This window comes from Xenopus laevis, chromosome 5L (genome assembly GCF_017654675.1).
Source record: "Xenopus laevis strain J_2021 chromosome 5L, Xenopus_laevis_v10.1, whole genome shotgun sequence".
In the NCBI taxonomy this organism is placed as follows: Eukaryota; Metazoa; Chordata; class Amphibia; order Anura; family Pipidae; genus Xenopus; species Xenopus laevis.
In genome coordinates this window covers 123,560,140-123,579,860 of record NC_054379.1, presented here as the reverse complement: position 1 = coordinate 123,579,860, position 19,721 = coordinate 123,560,140, and the positions used below count along the sequence as shown (strand labels likewise).

At 36.0% G+C, this 19,721-nt stretch overlaps 1 protein-coding gene across 1 annotated transcript in view; it reads right to left on the bottom strand.

The window, feature by feature from the left end:
* LOC108716215 (ventricular zone-expressed PH domain-containing protein homolog 1) overlaps positions 1-19,721 on the bottom strand; it is a 213,532-nt gene that overhangs the window by 96,326 nt on the left and 97,485 nt on the right. Inside the window, exons 8-9 of the mRNA XM_041563355.1 lie at positions 16,297-16,506; positions 12,739-13,109 (exon numbers count right to left, since the gene is read on the bottom strand). Of these exons, the coding sequence (XP_041419289.1) occupies positions 12,739-13,109; positions 16,297-16,506 (581 nt within the window). The remainder of the gene's footprint in view (positions 1-12,738; positions 13,110-16,296; positions 16,507-19,721) is intronic.

Genomic DNA, 19,721 nt, shown 5'->3' with positions numbered 1-19,721 from the left:
AAGCATAAGAATGATCTGATTGCAGCATTCTTTACATGGCTCGGGCTGATTATGTACAAGCCACTACCACTACCAAAAAGTAAGAAAGAACTATGCATAAGCAATGTGGTGGCATGTGCAGTGATGTGGTATACCAAAACAACTGAAATCATGGTCACAATGTGACCCAAGCCTGATTCTGTATAATGTGCCATCTGTGCAGTAAGAACAACTCTGGTACTGAGTGTAGTAACAGGTTTTTGGTTTAGATTTAATTCAGAATAATTCAATAGTAAAACATGGGCACAGGGACTGCACATTGTGTGATATGATCCCTACAAGCAAAACATTTTACTGGCATAGTAATATTGCATGTATAACTATACTCTGTTCTCAATGCAGAACGTAACACATTCTGCTCATTATTCATAACTAAATATTTCATGTCTATCTTATAGCCTCATCTGTCTTTTGCCTTGAACATTTCTCGAGATTTTTTTGGACCTCACAAATTCAAACAGCATTTGTTTTAGATTTAAGTCTTTCCCACATTTGAGAACATTGGGGTATTTAGTTTAGACCTGTCATCGCAAGCCCATAGCTTCATCCATTAAAGGGAATGTTCACCTTGGGTGTTGTGCCTATTGCCCAAACAAGTTTTTTTAAAAAATTGCTCTATTTCTTATAAAGTGGTTACCCAATCCTTAGAAGGTGCAGCCAGGATGAGTCAGGTGATCTCAGTTGTCCTTTTGGGTGCCTCTTATTTCTGTATTGCAGAATTTAGTAAAAGAGTCTACATAAAATATTGAGTTTTGTTTGTTGTACCTTGTACTACTTTCTTTACAAGTTATATAAGTATTTATGAATTAATTTGCCAGATAAAAGATTAATATACACTGTCATGCCAGAGCAGTACTGCACTGGCATTGTAAAGGGTTAGCAATTTACAACAATTAAACAGTTAAATCATTTGCTCATCACTAAACTCTAGTCTTTAGTGAATTTTGCTTGAAATGCAAATACGGCATATATAGGGATGCCATCAGGGTCACACAGACACGAGTCATGTCAGGTTCCCGGTGAAAAAATAAAGCACTTGTTAAAGAGGTGGGGTTTGGGCAGATTAGAGGTGTAGCCATGTAAGTGTATGGGGACCTGGGCTTTCTGGTGGGAACCCTAATTGGCACCAATTTTTACACATTTTACACCACTTGCTATTTGCATTGTCCCATAGGCTTTGATGGATTATGCCAAGTCGGAGGCAGCGTAAAATAATGGTGTAATTTTAGCCATTAAATTTTATAAAGGATTATATCCACTGATATATGAATTGATTAATTCGCATGTAAGAACTACAACACAGCTTTGAAGTTTATTTTAAATCTTGTTTGATACATATATATATATATATATATATATAGTAGTAAATGGACCCGCACTCCAATGTTCTTAGTGAAGAAAAGTAATGTGCTTTATTCACAAATGCATATCCTATCCTTGTGAATAAAGCACAGAACATTGGAGTGCGGGTCCATTTACTACTATGTATGCAAAAACTTGACCAATGCACCCACCATCTAAGAAATCCGGTAAGAGTGCGCTCACCAAAATTGACTTTATATATATATATATATATATATATATATATATATTTATATTTAATGAACCATTATAAATATGCTCTTAATTGCATAATAATTGCACATATATTCACTGTGCATATTCATGCATTTTTCTGTTTGTTCTGTGCTTCATTAATGGGACGGGGGTAAGACAATTGGGAAAGACAGAGAAATCTCAAAATTGCATATTACATCAGCTCAGCGGAGACTTTGTCATCAGTGACATCAGTATCATTCATGACAACTGAACTCATGTGAAACCAAGATGTAATTTTGGTTACACATAGTCAAAAACAAAGATAAAAAGATTGTGTAATGGAACCATAAACAAATAGTTTTTGTGAAATTCAAGAGGAAACATTTTTTGCCTTATTTCTCGAATATATGAGGCTCATTGAGAATCACAAAATATTTGGCATAACTGTATTTCCACAGTAAAGCCAAAGACAATTAGTTCTACATATTACAGGAGAAGTAAGAGAAAGCCAAGCAAAATAGTCCAAAACAGAATTGTATTCCACAGAATCTATGAATAATTCCTTAAATAAGTATTTGTGAAAGTTTCAACATATCAGGGGTCAATGGCCACTTTTTAGTAAGTAACACAACAAATAAACTGAAACCAGAACTGCATAGATTTAAATTCACCTCTACACATGGCATTTGAGAAGTGTCCCAATACTGAAACTTTGCTTTAGTACAGTATATTCAATTTGCATTGCCTCAAGGTCTTTAGTGAGGCAGTGTAAAATAATGGTGTAGATTTAGGCATTAAATATCACAACCAGATCTTTATAAAAGATTATTTCCATGGTCCTGATGTATGATGTTGATTTACATTTAAGAATTATAACAGAAATTCAAAGAAACCCCATTTATTTTAAAGTTTTGGTGTAAAACATGTTGTAAACCTTTGCTCTTAATTGTATAATAATTGAATTTAGATTTATTATGCATATCAATGTACTTTTCTGTTTGTTCTGTGCTTTATTAATAGGACAAGTAAAATGGAAAAGATTGGAAAATCTCTGAATTGCAAACTACATGTGCTCAGTAGGGACTCTCTCATTAGTGACATTAGTATCATGACAACTGAACCCAAGTGAAGCCAAGATACTATTACATCACTTTACAAAAATGAGCATTTTGAATTTTCCTCAAAAACTACACACATCCAATAACAAAGAAAAAACATTGTGTAATGAAACTATTGGCAAATATTTATTGTGAAATTCAAGAGAAAACATTTTCTTGCCTTATTTTCCAAGTATATTAGGCTAACTGAGGAATCTTAAAATATTTGGCATAAATGTATTTGTAGAGTAAAGCTTAAAACAATCAGTTCTAAATATTACAGGAGAAGTAAGACAGAGTCATATAAACAGCAAAAGCCAGAATTGTATTCCACAGAATCTATAAATGATTCCCTTTAACAACAAAGGCTTCCATTACTGAATTCAGCTTTGGTGTAGTATATTTAATATTGCCTTAATGGACATCAAGAAATGTAAATTTGTGCACTCAAGGGGATTTAGGTGAAACTGGAAAATGTATCATTCATTTTATTCAGTTCAGGGCTTAAATGCATATATGCCAATTATTACAACAATCCATGATCCTGGTAGAAATAGGGTTAAATGGCAGCGTTAGACCTGCTATTGCCTGTAAAAGGGGTGTGCTCAAACATCTATGGGCTCTTCCTTGGATGGCTGATAGAGATGGGGGCTCTCTTGTATGTCTGAAGAAGAGACACGGTTCTGTCACGCACTGGGAACAGCCAGTACCAAAAGGCCTGTGAAGCCTGAGACAAAGATATGAAGTGTCTGAGCCTGAGAGAGAAAGTTAGTGCCAAGGGACCTGTGACTGTGCCTGGAGAAGAGCTGATTTGGAAGTAGGCTGAGGGGCCTGGCTAATACAGTAGATAGAAGTTATCTCCGAATTGTGAGTAATTGTTTAGGCACATTTTAAAGGCTTTAAAAAGAACCCCAGAGTGTGATGATATGCTTCTTGTAGAGGGGATACAATATGATACCCATAACAACAAGGTTAAAATTTGGAAGGAGCAAAGGATGAACAAAGAGGAAATATGCTAAAGAGCTAGACCTAATTCTAGACCTATAATCGCACAATAAACTCTGATGTCTCATCATCACAAAGTTCTGCAACCACATTCACCAGAGGAAATCCCAAGACTTGTAGGTTGGTGAATTGTTATTGTGTGCAGACAATTGTCCTGTTTTTAGACTTATAACTCTATGTCTGTAAGTTTGACATCTGTGATAGGAAAGTTTTAGTTGTGGGTAGTAAAGGATAAAATACTAGAATATATTCTAAATAACAATACTAAGGGGTTGTGCCACCATGGTTTTATGGCAACAAATGAATTGCCTTCTATAATCAAATACAGAAATAAAATAAATGACAAAAAACCTGGATACTGGTGGTTGCAGTGGATGTGGTCAATTTAGAATGTGATAAAGTACCAGACAAAGTTACTGATTCAATTAAGGATTGTTGCACTCAAACACATTATTGTACTTGAATTGATAGCTGGCTAAAGGATAGATTATAAAAAGTGGTGTCCTTGGTCCACTGCTTTTTTTATATTTTCCTAAATGACTCTGAGGTTTACAGTGCAATTACTGTCACTGTGTTTGTTAATGTTGCTAAATTGTTCAAAACAATAGGTGCCATGCAATAGGTACTTTGCAAAAGAGTCTAATTCAATTGGACAACTCAGCAACAAATGTGGTTGGGGACTTTGCAACTCTAGGTAATGTCAGTCAGTGTCTGCTAGAGCTTATAAAGTACTTTGGATCTCAAGCTTAATGTTCAGACCCCTTTAAATAGAAGAAATGATTAGTCAGAGAGTGGTTAGTTACCTTAATTTAACATAATTTGTTTATAATGGTTATGATATCAGTTTCTTAATGGTTACACTTTTCATTGTTGATTTATAAAGGAGCCAATGTATTATGCAGAGTTATACAGAAAGATTTGGTCAGCTATGATCAGTACCAGACCATAATTTAATAATATGACTAAAAGATGGCATATATTGCTTTTTGAACTCCTTTCCATCTTTTACTTATATTACTTTTGGTTAGGAGAAAGGTATGAAACTTTCCCCTTGTACATTAAATTATAAAAGAAACACAGAAGGTCTTTCCCATGAGAATTTACATGGCGTACATACAGTACATGGGTCTTTATTGCTAAAATGTGTTTGAAAAATGCCCATTCTTTCACTTCCAGATGTTTAGCAGGAGACCTTTTCTCTTAAATTAGGAAAAATAAGGGTTTTATCATTATGCTCTGAACTTATTACCCCCAAAATGAATATTCAGCCAACTGATTTATATTTTATATAAATTTTATTTTATATTTTTTTACAATAATAATAATAATAATAATCAATGGTATATTTAAGAATAGTATCCAAACTGGAATATATATTTAAGTAAATATTGCCCTTTAACATCTCTTGCCTTGAACCATCATTTCATGATCGTCTGTGTGCCCTGTCAGAGATCACCTGACCAGAAATACTGCAGCTCTAACTGTAACAGGAAGAAGTGTGGAAGCAAAAGACAGAACTTTGTGCTAGTGAATAAACCAGTATTACTCAGTGTCGTGCCACATGTATGTGGTGTTGGAGCAGCAGTTCCATGCAGTATTTACATGTGGGAGATGCAGGTGGGTTTTCATCTTGCAACACTAAGGGCAGTGGCAAACGTGGGGGAGGAAAGGACGCAACCAATGGCAGGGGCTAGTGGAGGCAAATGAGGTAGGTTTGTGACAGTCAAAAGGGGAAGTAGTGGACAGAAGTGTAGGGGGGCTGGTCCACAGCTACAGATTCGCCAAGGTTCTGATCACAGCTCATGCTTGCACCTATAACAGCCGCCCTTCACTTTGGGAGGAGCCCTCCACTACTAGGATGCCACCAGGTCTTAAAATGAGAGATCATGACAAGAGTTCTGGGCAGACAAGGGAACGATAACGTGCAGAGGATGAATGGGGATAGGGCAAAGTGTAGTTGAAAAACAAGCCAGAGTCAGATGGTGCAGTATGGAATTGGGAACCAATTGGGAACCAAAAGTGTATTCAAGGACACAAGCCAGGGTCAAACCAATCAGGGTCCGCAGCGCACCTAAAAAAAAAAGACCAGTGCCAACCTGCTCAGGTCAAACCCAGAAGCTGTGATGCGCACCTGGCTGTGCACGTAAGAGTAGGCGGCGGGCGTCCCTGCTGCCTCTCAGGTATTTTTACAGTGGAGGAACAATGGACAGATTATTTGGTGGGGCTGGGGAAGACCAGGCCGTCTTGGTACTCATAGGTGTTAGAGATGGGGGGAAGTCCTCAAGAATGATTTTAAAAACCTAGGTGAAAAGTTGGGGGGCCAGAACTTCCAAGGTAATTTTCTCAAAGATATTACCTGTGCCACCAGCAATGGTAAAGGACACCTGTTGGGCAAAAATTTTTCCCCAAATAAATGTGCGGGCTAATAGAGCCTTCACTCCGGTTGGGGGTAACAGTTTTTTGTTAAATTGCTCACCACCAGCACTAGGACACCTGCACCAGGAGTTCCTGGTTCGAGCGGCCATGTTGGGGAACATGCATATGCAAATGAGCAAATGCCGCAACTTGCTCAATATGCAAATGCAAGTATATGGGCATATTTTGACCCAACAGGTGCCCTTTAAGAAGACAGTGGGAGGTTAGGGAGATTAAAAAATGGCTGAGAGATTGGTGTAGGGAGGAAGGCTTTGAGTTTTTAGAGAACTGGGCTGATTTCTCAGTCAGCTACAGGTTCATTGCGAGGGATGGGCTTCACCTAAATTATGACGGTGAAGCTGCTTTGGGAGAGAAGATGGCTAGAGTTAAGGATTCCATGGAAGAAGGGTTAGATAAAGCAGTGGGCATAGGAAGAGAAAATGGGGGAGGAGATTTGGTTGGGGTAATATTAAGGACAGGGTGGACCACATGTTATATTTAAAAAATTCTCACATTGGTTCCAGTATTAAATTTATGTTTTTAAATGTCTGACTGGTAAAATGGGAGAGCTGGAAGTGCTGGCGCTGGAGGGGAAATATGATTTGATTGATGTTTTCGAAACATGGCTGAATGAGGGTATGTCTGTTTATTAGGCAGGATTGATAATGGGGGATTTTAATTACCCAGATATTGACTGCAGCAACAGTACTGCCAGGAAAGTTAATGGGAGCAAGTTATTAAACTTGTTGCATGACAATTATGAAGAGTCAACCAGAAAAAATGCTATACTGAATCTGGTGATCGAACGTATAGCAAATGTGTAAATGTTTGAACCCCTCGGCAATAGTGCCCTTGAAGTGATCTCATTTAATGTCTGGTGCAAAAAACAAAAGCCACGAATTTCAGAAAAGCAATTTTAGTGCCTTAAGGGCTGCCCTTCAAAGTATAGATTGGGGCATTATGTTTTCTGCTAAAAACACAGAACAATAATGGCTGTCATTACTGTTCTCAATTTATTCCCTTAAGGAGTAAATGTAGAAGCACTAAGAATCACCCTATGTGGCGTAATATAGAAGTAAATAAGTTAATAGGATTAAAGAGAAAGGTATTTAAGAACTACAAGTCTGTGGGGACAGAAGCTGTGTTTTACGAATATAACACTATAATAAATGTTGTAAACAGCAATCTGGAAGGCAAAGAATTGAAATGAGGATTTCATAGAGCTGGTTCATAAAGCTTTATGAAAAAGTAATGTGAACAAGGGTCAGGGCCAGATAGAATATACCCTTGGGTTCTAAGAGAGCTTAGTTCAGTTTTAGACCAAGGAGCCAGAGTCAGATGGAATACACCCTCGGGTTGTAAGAGAGCTTAGTTCAGTTTTAGACCGGCCTCTATTTCTGATTTTCTCAGACTTGTTTTCATCAGGTATGGTTCCTATGGATTGGAGGAAACTGATGTCATTCCTATATTTAAAAAAGGATTACGATCTCAGCCTAGTATGTATGTAAAATCTTAGCTATAAGGAAAGATTGGCCAAGTTGGGGATGTTATCCCTGGAAAAGAGACGCTTAAGGGGGGATATCTTAACTATGTATAAATATATAAGGGGATCATTCAATAACCTTTCTAATGCTTTATTTACCAGTAAAAAGAAAGCAGGTTCAGTCTAAATATTCTGAAGGTTTTTTGTTTTTTTTACAGTGAGAGCTGTGAAGATGCGGAATTCTCTCCCTGAATCAGTTGTACAGGCTGATACATAAGATAACTTCAATATAGGGTTGGATGGGTTTTTAGCAAGTGAGGGAATACAGGGTTATGGGAGATAGCTCATAGTACTTAATTCAGGGGACTAGTACGATTGCCATCTTGGAGTTAGGAAGGAATCGAGAAAAAACGTCAACTGTTTTTTTTTTTTATAAATCAGCCCCGTAGTGATGCACTCTTCTATTTAAAGGGGCATTATTTATTTCGAAAAAAAAGTTGTACATGGTTTATCTTACACAGGATATTTGTTAGAGTCTAGAGATAAATGGACAGAGGAATTACAAATGAATAACCACAATTCTAAAGTTTGAGAGTTTTTTTTTTTTAAAGTGGACCTGTCACCCAGGCATAAAAAACTGTATAATAAATGTCCTTTTCAAATTAAACATGAAACCATAGAGGCGGGGCATGCAATTACTTTCACTTTCTATTCAGCACTTACTAGAAGTCACTGCTCTCCTCACATTTCTCCAGTTCTCTTAACCACTTAATTGTGTAACCAGTGCATGGAGATGGACATCAGGTCCCCCATTCTGGTGCGCAAACAAGATTTTGAGATGATGCAAGGCTTGTCTTAATAACAGCGTCCACAAAATGGTTCCTGCCTGCTTGCTATAATTATGAATTCCCAGATTGAAGGAAACAAGATTCAAATAATTTTTACAGTGTAATTAAAGTTCATTTTGCTTGACTAACATGAAAAAATAGGATTTGGAATAGCACTGGTCAAATGAATGCAGTTGTAATATTATAGATTGTTAACCATTTTTTTCACCATTTGTTTTCAGAAGCGACAAATACTATTTAAGTCGAAAAACTGGACAAAAAAATGACGTACAGTATGTAATACAGCTTACTACAAAAATGTATTTGACTACCAGAGGAAATTTTGATGATCGATGAGAAAAATATATTTATGTGTTTCTAATTTTGTCACGTGAGCCACTTAGCCCATGATTAAGATCCCCTAGCACAAAAGAGTTATTGGATTTATGGAGATTTTTGTGACCCTTGTGTAAATCCCTGAGTGTCTGCATGCCCACACTTTCATTTGACCCACCTGCGTACTTATTTGTCTATTGTACCTCAGTTGGGGGGTATGAATGATATAATTACTCGAGGATCTTTTCAAAGGGAAGAGTTTTAATTAGGAGAGAACAGAGAGTCTGCTAAAAGGGTACACAGTATTTTGGTTCCTACTCTTGGCCTGTTGTGTGGCTGAACAGTCATACAGTAATAGTGATAATATAGTAAGAAAAGTAGAGGGATTATGGGGCAGATTTACTCAAGGGCAAAGTAGCTAAAGCTAGCATCAATTTGCTAGCGTTACCACCTGGAGAGACATCGCCAATTTACTAACGGGCGTAGGCGTCACTTCACTGCCGAAAGAGATAGACGATAGCAGTCATTCCCACTTTATTGCCAGGTGACAATTCACTCTGGCGAATGGACGTATATTCAATGAAATGCGGATTTTACTGAATGTTACCTCTTTCGCCAGACTTGCCTTCGCCAGCTCAGACCAGGCAAAGTGCACTGGAGTGCATAGATCTTCCTCAATCTTCTGTTACTTACATCATATTTTACTTACATCATATTTTGTACTAGGCAGAAATGAACACTTTGACTGCTTTGCACCCAACCTACAAGGTTAAATAAGGTATTTGAAGCACACACAATATTGTCTATTTTGGCAACAATGATTTTTATGACTGCCAGCCCATAAGTGGGCCCAATGAAAAATGCACAACAGCTGACTAGGTGAACACATTTCTTTGCGCACTGATTCACAAGTTCTACAAAAGCTATACAATCGGGTTCCTTTCAATGAGATACAACTTAATAGCATAAGAAGTACTTTCCCCTCAAGTTTCCAAATATTTATTATAATTAATTGAAATGAGATTTCGAAATCAAGCTTATTTATCATAATGTTGCAATTGCAACTAAAAATGTCTTAAAGGAATCTATTATGGGTAACAAAAGGGTAGTTAGTTGTTTCTATGTAAGCCCCGGACCCCCCATGCTTCTGAATGTAATAACTACAATATTCCAGCCTAAGGAGTTTCCCAGAAATTGTAAAAGTAGAAATACTTTGAAAAGGTTCCAGACTGTGTAGAAATAAAAAGAGCATGCTGCAGAGTCAGTTTGCAAGTCTAAACGGCAGTCCCTATGAGACACATACCTACAAAGAATAGATAGACGTGTTTATTTATACAGGCGAGTATCCAAGGCAGTTGTTCCTGAACACAGTGAAAAAAGATTGATAGAATCATTCATTTACTTGTTCATTTTGGTAACACTTTGTTGCTGGGCATTTCTGTGTCACTTCCTAATTATTGTTAAACATGTGGGCTGTTGATATCCCAGTCATTCTAGGTTTAGTTCTAAAAAAACAACGAATTGCATGGAAATGTCTAAAATGTAAATGCTTATTTAAGTATTATACTCATTTATTTTTCATCTTATAAAGCTATACTTTTTACACTTAGCTTATATACAGTTATTGTATACAGTTATTGAACTTTTCATTTTTGAAGACACTCTTACAATGTGTTCTCATTAAATTAGTAAACAACAACATATAGCAAGCACTTGCCTTATTTTCGTGAAATCTACATTTAAAAATGCCGGTGCACTCAACTAGTAACTTTGAAGATCTACACTAACCTTATTATTGGGTGGTGCGTGAGATGTACAAATTATAATTGGAGCGATGAAAAAAAGTATATCTTAGTCCACACTCAGTAATTTTACTTCAAATATATTAAACTTTTATTAATTAATGAATACATTTGAGATCACCCAATTAATCAATTATACACATGACATAAATGAAAGTTTATAAAGTAAAGAAACTTCAAATTTCTACGTTTTTTTTTTGGGTACTTCGACCATCGAATAGGCTACTTCGACCTTCGACTACGACTTCGAATCGAACGATTCGAGCTAAAAATCGTTCGACTATTCGACCAATTCGATAGTCGAAGTACTTTCTCTTTAAGAAAAACTTCGACTACCTACTTCGGCACTTTAAACCTACCGACTACAATGTTGGCCTAAGGGGACCTTCCCCATAAGCTTTCTAACCTTTTTTTGATCGAAGGAAAATCGTTCAATCGATGGATTAAAATCCTTCGAATCGATTTAATCGTTCGATCGAAGTATTTGCGGTAAATCCTTCGACTTTGAAGCATTCCCCGTTCTCTTCCACTATCTAAAGCAACTAGGATGTGTGTGCCCCCTCTCAGACACCCCACTCTTCTAGGCGCCTGTACTCACTGTACATGCTCCGCCTTTTACAAGCAACTAGCTCCTAGCGTATCTATGCCCTTTTTCATGCATAAATATCGGAAAGCTCTCATAACACCGGTATCTATGCCCTTTTTCATGCATAAAATCTGAAAAATTCACATAACACGCGCATCTATGCCCTTTTTCATGCATACAATACAAAAAATGCACATAACAATTTTTATCTAACTAATAGGAGCTGCGGTCACTTACTAGTAAAGTGATAGAGCACATATTATTTACCACACTAAAGACCTTAAGGGTCTGGAAAATTTTTTTGCAAGCACCACACTATATATAAATCAAACAATAAGGCGTAAACCTCAAGCCAAAGCCAAAAAATCTATTTGATACTCTGACAAAAGTAGTATTTGAAGCTTCAAATTATTCAATTCTCTGAGACAAACAGACTAGGATTCAGCCTTACCTGGACAGGTTGGAAGTAAAACCAATAGCCAGTGCAAAAAAAGGTAAAAGCTTACCTAATTTTGGGCCCATTTGCACGTGGTAGAGGCAGAACTCCAGTTCCTGTCCTCAGGCAGGTGAATCCGAGTCACGGCACCAGCTGTTGGGTCCAGACCCCTGTGTCAGTCTATCCCAATGATTTCAGCCAACGCCCTTTTCAAAGTTTCAATCAGAGAAGGAAGTTTATTCAAGCACAGAATACAGTAGCATTCAGTAGCTCGGAGAGAACTCTGTCCCAGCTGACCGCTACACATATATTTATAACTTATCATATCATATGAAAAGCATTGTCTTACAGATTATTGGTTAAAAATGTTTACGTCACAATGCTAAGGATAACTTGTTATCTGGGCAGAAAGTTTGTACTTGGCCAGACTTAACTTTTAAGCCACTTCTATTTCTTAATAACGGTTTACCTAATTTATTTATAACTGTCTGAATTTTATTTCCTGTCCTCCTGGCATGAGTTATTAGGTTCCGCATTTTAGCTGTTACATTCTGCAAAAAGCTGCATCTTATAGAATCATTACTGTTATATGAAAATATATGCATTGCATGTGATATATCAAAAGGAAAGAAATAAAACAGGTGAAAGGTCATTTAGGTCCCAAGGTGGGCTACTAGGATCAGGATCTGGAAAGCTCTGAATAACGGGATGCCATCGCCCATAGAGTCCAATTTAAATGAATAAAAACATTTTTTTAAATGATTTCCGTTTTCTCTGTAATAATAAAACAGTACTTTTATTTGATCCCAACTAAAATATAATTAATCCTTATTGGAGGCAAACCAATCCTATTGGGTTTCTTGGCCAATTTAGCGGCCCCACTATTGTGCTTGCGGTTGTAAATGAACACTGTTTCTTAAGAATTAGCAAATTGCTATAGAATTGCTATACATGTATGGGAACTGTTATCCAGATTGCTTGGGACGTGGGTTTTTTTGGACAAGGGATCTTTTTCTATGTTTTCAACAGTACATTTTATATAACACGTAAAAGATCAACATATTTCTGCAATAAGGTAGCATTTTAAGCTCCCTTTTTACTTCCTAGCTTTAAGTACAATAAGTAATTAAAAGAGTGAAACCAGAAAAAATGATTCAACCTTCTTTTACTTACCTTCAAGCACACACTGGTCAGGGACTGGAATTTTCTTCCCCATTTCCTTAATGTAATGTTTAAGCTCATCTAGGTTTTCCTTTAATTTCAGGCACAGTATATCGTGTTGATTTAGATTCTCTGTTAGTAACTTTCTGCTGCTTTGGTTTGAGGTATTTGGCTCTGTTGCATTTGTCGTTCCAGTCCAGTTATTAATTGGATTGGGAGCTAAGGTTTTATCCACTGGGGGTTTGCTTGTTTCGGTGTCAGATTTAAACTTTTCATCTTCTTGATTTAAAAACATATGTGAAAAGGATATTAGTCCAATAACTTCTGAATTATCAATGTCTTGACTACTGTCCAAGCACTTACTCAGAGCCAGATTTTTCGACCTGTACAAAAACAAATATGAAAATACAGGAGAGAACATTTTGCTCAGTAAAGATGTAGCATAAAATGGAACATTACCGCTTCCAAGTTAGTGATAATTACCTTCTAAGAAAAGTAGTTACTGGATACAGTTATAGCTGTATTCATCCCAATGTGCCTGAAATCTACTCAGAGGAATGCTGTAAACATCTGATTGCCAATGTAAGCAAGCAAAATGTATATATGAAAGAAAATAAGGGGTTGTTTTATTGAAAACATCTGCATGTGAAAACACTGAAAAGTAATATTATTTATATAATCTATATTCTCACAAGCAGACATTAGGTCTGTCCAATCTAAAACTTTTTAGCAATTTTGGGGGGTTATTTGTCAAAGGTCAAGTTGAGTTTTACGCAAAAAAAATATTTTTCAGTCAAAAATAAATTTTTTGAGTTAAAAAAACTTTAATTTTTCGAGATGTATTATACCCAGACTCGGGAAAAATCTTTAATCTATTCGAGTATTCAAGTTTTTCACCCAACTACACTGATTCAAGTTTTTTTACATTGAAGTTTTTTCTTAAAATAGTTGTGAGTTCATTTGAGGTTTAAAAAAGCTCACAAAGCTCTAAATATCGATCTTTGATAAACAAACCCCTTATAGTCTACTCAGAACAATGTTGTTTGGTTACCAGCTTGAGTGGCTGTTGTAATAATTATTTAGAGGGTCTCCAGATCTCAAGATCCAGCTCTGCATGGCCAACTTAAAGGGGCTGTTCACCCCTACAGTACAGTATTCTGAGACAATTAGCAATTTATTTTCATTTTATTATTTGTGGTTTTTGACTTATTTAGCTTTTTATTCCACAGCTCTCCAGTTTGCCATTTCAGCAATTTGGTTGCTAGAAAGATGAGTAATAAAAAATAGCAATAACAATACATTTGTAGCCGTACAGAGCATTTGCTTTTTTAGATGGGGTCTGTGACCCCCATTTGAGAGCTGGAAAAAGTCAGAGAAGAAGGCAAATAATTCAAAAACTGTAAAAAAAACCCAAAAATAACTCCAAATGAAAAGTTGCTTAGAATTAGCAATTCTATAAAATACTGAAAGTTAACTTAAAGGGGACCCTTCACCAAATATTTTTTTTAAAATCCTATTTCATTACATTAGTCAAGAAAAATGAACTTTAATTATACCATATACATTATTTGAATCTTGTTTCCTTCAGTCTGGGAATTCATAATTATAGCAAGCAGGCAGCAGACAATTTGTAGACACTGTTATTAAGGCAAGTCTCACATCATCTCAAAATCTTGTTTGTGCACCAGAATGGGGGACCTGATGTCCATCCCCATGCACTGGCTACACAATTAAATGGTGAAGGAATGGGGGAATGTGTGGAGAGCAGTGACCATCTAGGAAGTGCTGAATGGAAAGTGAAAGTAATTGTCTGCCTAAGGCATAGAGGAGGGGCAGACGATATTTGATTGACAGCTGAGATTTTTAAATTAGTTTACAACTGCTATGAATGCTTTAATAAAAAAATTAAATTGGATTTCATGTTTAATTTGAAAAGGACTTTTATCATACAGTTTTTTGTGTCTGGGTGATAGGTCCACTTTAAAGGTGAAAGGTTAACTTTAGGCTCCATTTAAAAAAAAAAACAAAGAATCTTTTCTGCAAATTATGTTGTTTTAATAAGTTTCTCGTTTTAACTTATCTGTTCAATAAACCATGTTTTTTAATTGTCTTAAGGGCAGATTTACGAAATAACCACCTGGGGATTGCAATGGAATTTAGAATAGTTTGGTAATTTTGAAACAGTGTCTTTATGAAATATCCATCCTACCTAAATCAGAAATGCAGTTCCTCATCTGCATCAAAAACATAAACATGTTCACAAACTCAATCACAGTTTCTGCAATTATTTTCCTAAATGTGGATGGGCAAACCTTCCTACATGTGCCCTGTCTTCTTAACCTGCATACTTTATTTGCCATGACATCCTTAATAAAGGAACAGCTAAGCAATAATGTTTCCCTTGTGTCTCTAGCATGATCTGCACATTTAATTTATGACATCTATGTTTAACAGGAGTATATCCATATGCTATATAGCATTCTTTTGTTCATTTACTGTCCTCTCTAACCTGATTTTCATTTTGCAACATCTGTTATATTTCTTGTATTAACTTGATAATATTCCAGGTCTTCCTCTGTTCTAACCTTTGATGTGTCTGCAATGCCCACCATATCATACCATTCTCTGGTATTAAAAAATGAATTGTAGTTTACCCAACTTGTTTGCAAACATTCTTCTATTCTACCATTAGCAAACATCTGATATTCTTGTTCTCGTGTGCTTCCACTAGTTTCAGTGTATTTTTTTTTACAAACTGCTGCAGTCTGTTTTATGCTGTATTGGTCTTTTTCTTTATAGGAACATGTCAGTATTAAATACTTATGTTTTTTAATATCCTTGTTGCACATTTAATAATCAGTTATTAAAAGTAATAGAGGAAACAAATACGCCTACCTTCCTTTGTGTTAGAAATATAACACAAAATACAGTATATACATGTATAAATATACACAAGATACGGTTGCTTCTTTTTGAAAAGTATTTTGCCTGTTCCCTTATTCGGAATGTTAATGTATGTTGCAAATTGTCTCAAGCAGCACTGTAAATTAACAAATACACGAACACCCACATATAGAATTACACTAGTAGCAAGTTTACATCTCTGTTTGTTACATAAGTGGTATATAGTCCTGGTAAATAAACATGCAGGCAAACTAGGTAAATACAGTCTGTGGGTATGCAAAATATAGCTATTGAGGTATATTTGAGTGTAGCGCTTTATTCCAAGTGCTGGAAGGTGTAGTAGGTTTAGTTATTTTTGTCATATTCTAAATGTAGCTTATCCTTGGATGACCTAATTTGACTAACACACAAGACTAAGCTGTTGATACTATCCAAAGCAGCATAATGGGCACCATAGTGGTTGTGTCACTTGGGACTTCAAATGATTGACTGGATAATAATTCTGTGATGATGTCATATAATTATAGAATGATGACGAAGAAGAGAAAAATACACAGTGGAACATACATTTTGCCAGTTAAATAAACTAACACTATCCAGAAATCCATGATGACAACTAGGAACTTGAAGCAGTGCCAGTAAGGTGCTACAGGAAAATAAGCATACCTACTAAACATCAGCTCTTTTTTGTCTTCTTTGGTATTTTGGAGAACTCTATGGATGCAGTCTATATCTGTTTCAGTGACATTTTGTTCCTTTTGATCAATGATATCTTCTAATTTAACTTGACTTCCCTTCTCCTCTTCACTTTGAAAAGAGACTTGATGCTCGTCATGGACATAAAAAGGGGACTCTGGCTGAATATTGCATTCTTTCCTAAAAAGAAGTATATTAGGAATAAGAAATGCATACATGCATAATACATCACTATGGCATATTATACTCTGTTTTACAAAACAAATGCAAATGTAAGTTCTATGTTAAATTATAAAGGGTATGAAAAAAGGAAGCCTATACATAGGGGCAGATTTATCAAGGGTCGGATTTCGAAGTAAAAAAATACTTAGAAATTCGACCATCGAATTAAAATACTTGGCTATTCTGCGGTCAAATTAAAATCGAACGATTTCAAGGATTTCAGTGATCGATCGAACGATTTTTCTTCTACTTCAAAAAACTTAGAAAACTGCTCTAGAAGGTCCCCATAGGCTAACATAGCACTTTAGCCGGTTTAATTTGGCGAAGTATTGAAGTTGAAGTTTTTTTAAAGAGACAGTACTTATTATTACGATTATCGAATGGTCAAATATTCAAAGTATTTTACTTTGAATTGAAGTCGTAGTATCCTATTCGATGGTTGAAGTATCCAAAAAATTACTTCGAATTTCGAATTTTTTTACTTCGTAAATTACCTTGAATTCACTTCGACCCTTGATAAATCTGCCCCATAGAGTATTAGAAATGATGTTTGGTAGGACAGAGTGAGTCTTGGGTAGACTTAAAAGCTAGATTTCACATTGCCCTTCTAAACTTTACCCAAAATGACACTGGAAATTTGAGAAAAAAACACTGCATTGAATATTAATAAAAAAAAAACATGTTGATTTCCATCGATTATTGAACTTTACACCTGGCGCTGAGTTTGTAGATGAGCCCTTATTGTCACTATTAATGAATATGCACCCATGTGTATCAGGGGTTACAGCAAATAAGGGTTCACTTGCTCAAGAAGCAATTTAAAATGCTGGGGGCTTCAGCATAGGTCATTTATCAACTGATAACAGAAATATATGCTGAAAGTAGATATATGACATATGAGATGAGTTTAGGTGACACAGAATTTGTGCCATGACACTAGATCTGTCTTCACCCAAGTGAATGAGATGAGTTTAGGCCACAGAATTTGTGGCATGACAGAAATTGATGACAGTTGTATAGAAATGCTGTTTGGTGGCTGTTTGGTGACTCAGTTAAATCAAACCCCCTGTATAGGCCAGAATGTGACAATTATCACATTTGCCTAAAAGCATTACACAGCTCTAGAACTACATATGATGTTATATGGCTTAACATGGCCTTAAAGTACATAACTTTAGAAATATCCAAAAGAGATATGTCCTCACCAAGTGGGGAAGGACTGGGTCGGCACTCCAAGTAACAGCCAAATTTAAACAAAACCACAAGGTAACATTTTCAAAATGAATGCATGTTAAAAAAAGTTATAAAAATATACCCTAACATGGATGATATGGAACAGTTTAAAACAATTTTGGGCCACACATAGTTGAAAGTCTTGAAAGTGGCATATAGGAACCCAAGACATGCTTGCTTTTCACTGCTGGTTTATTATCAGTAGCAAACAAATTGCAAACGTGTCTGAAGGCAGCTTTCTGGTTTGTAAAGGGAAAATGACAGGTTACAAAGTCTTGAGTTCTGTAATTGGAGGGATAATTTGACAAGCAAGATATTGTCAAAGTTTCCAAACTCGTTAAATGCAATCAGCAACAAATAACTCTCAGATGTTAAGCAACACAGTTTGCTCTCTTTGAGTAGTTACTTTGGCTGCGATGAATAAAAATGTTTCTTATTTGGTAAATCAAATGCATTGGACGGATACATTTGCAACCACGGCTCACTACCTGGGCCTAAAATGAGCACTTATAACTAAGAAATGTTAACCTGTTTAATAGATAGATGTTTAATGTATACATCTAGTAGCATATTTTTGCATTATATTATAGCCACAGTTCAGACAATTTCCCAGTTGTCCCATTAACATTCTCTATACTCAAAATGTAATCAGTAGTCCCCATTTCTAAGTGATATAAGGCTCATTTACTAATCCAAGGTGCTGTTTAAAGAAAACTATTGGCTTAGCCAATGTGGCATTTGTAGTCAAATACAATATCAAAAGTAAAAGTTTGGTAACAGATATTGCATATGTGTAAGAATAAGGCGTCGTTATCGCTGATCTAGAAGTCTTTTATTTGGTAAGTAGTGTGTATGGTCAGCTGTAACTGCCTTAAATGAGAATATTAATTTCTCAGAGACAAAAAAGAGATATCTTCAGCCATATTATGTGATGAGCAAGAAGCTATCAGTATATTTCTTAATTGTTTTCATTGTCAGCACCCAGGTCTCATTTGAAACATCTTTAACAAAATTACAATAAGGGGCACATTTATCAAGGGTCGAATATCGAGGGTTAATTGACCCTCGAATTCGACCCTCTAAGTTAAATCCTTCGAATTCGAATATCGATCAATCGAAGTAAAAATCCTTCGATCGAACGATAAAATCCTTCGAATTCGAAGGATTTCAATAGATCAAAGGATTTTTCTTCGATCTAAAAAAGCTTAGGAAAGTGATGGGGAAGGTCCCCATAGGCTAACATTGTACCTCGTAGGTTTAAACTACCGAAGTACTGTATGTAGTCGAAGTTTTTTTCAAAGAGAGAGTACTTCGACTATCGAATAGTCGAACTTTTTTAATTCGAATCGTTCGAAGGTCGTAGTAGCCTATTCGATGGTCGAAGTACCCAAAAAAATACTTCGAAAGTCGAAGTTTTTTATATTCGAATCCTTCACTCGAGCTTAGTAAATGTGCCCCTAAAAGTGTTACAGATGCCTGAAAACAGTGTAAGGCATAGAGTCCTCTGAAGCCTCACCAGATTGAGCCTTAGTGAGCCTTACATGTGAGAAACACTGAGTTAGCAGTTTTGTTTTAGTTTTTTTAATTCAATATTAAAAAATGCTTATACAGGAATGGGATCTATTACCCAGAATGCTTGGGATCTGAGGTTGAGATCACCATGGCTTTAGTCTACTAAAACGTTAACTTAAACTACTAAAAGAAACTTAAATATACTTAATAGAATCTGATGAAGCACCCAATGGCGGGAAACGCATCAGGAGGGAGTGGCTGACACGAGGCATTCCGAACGGGGGGTGGGGACACTGCCATCTGGTTTGTTATGCATGAACACTTGTATACTTATGAAGTACTTGTTTGCTGATTTATTTTGGTGAATTTGCACAATTAAATGTTTGATGTGAGGTTCTGTGCATGTTTCTTTTTTGAGTAAACTTAAT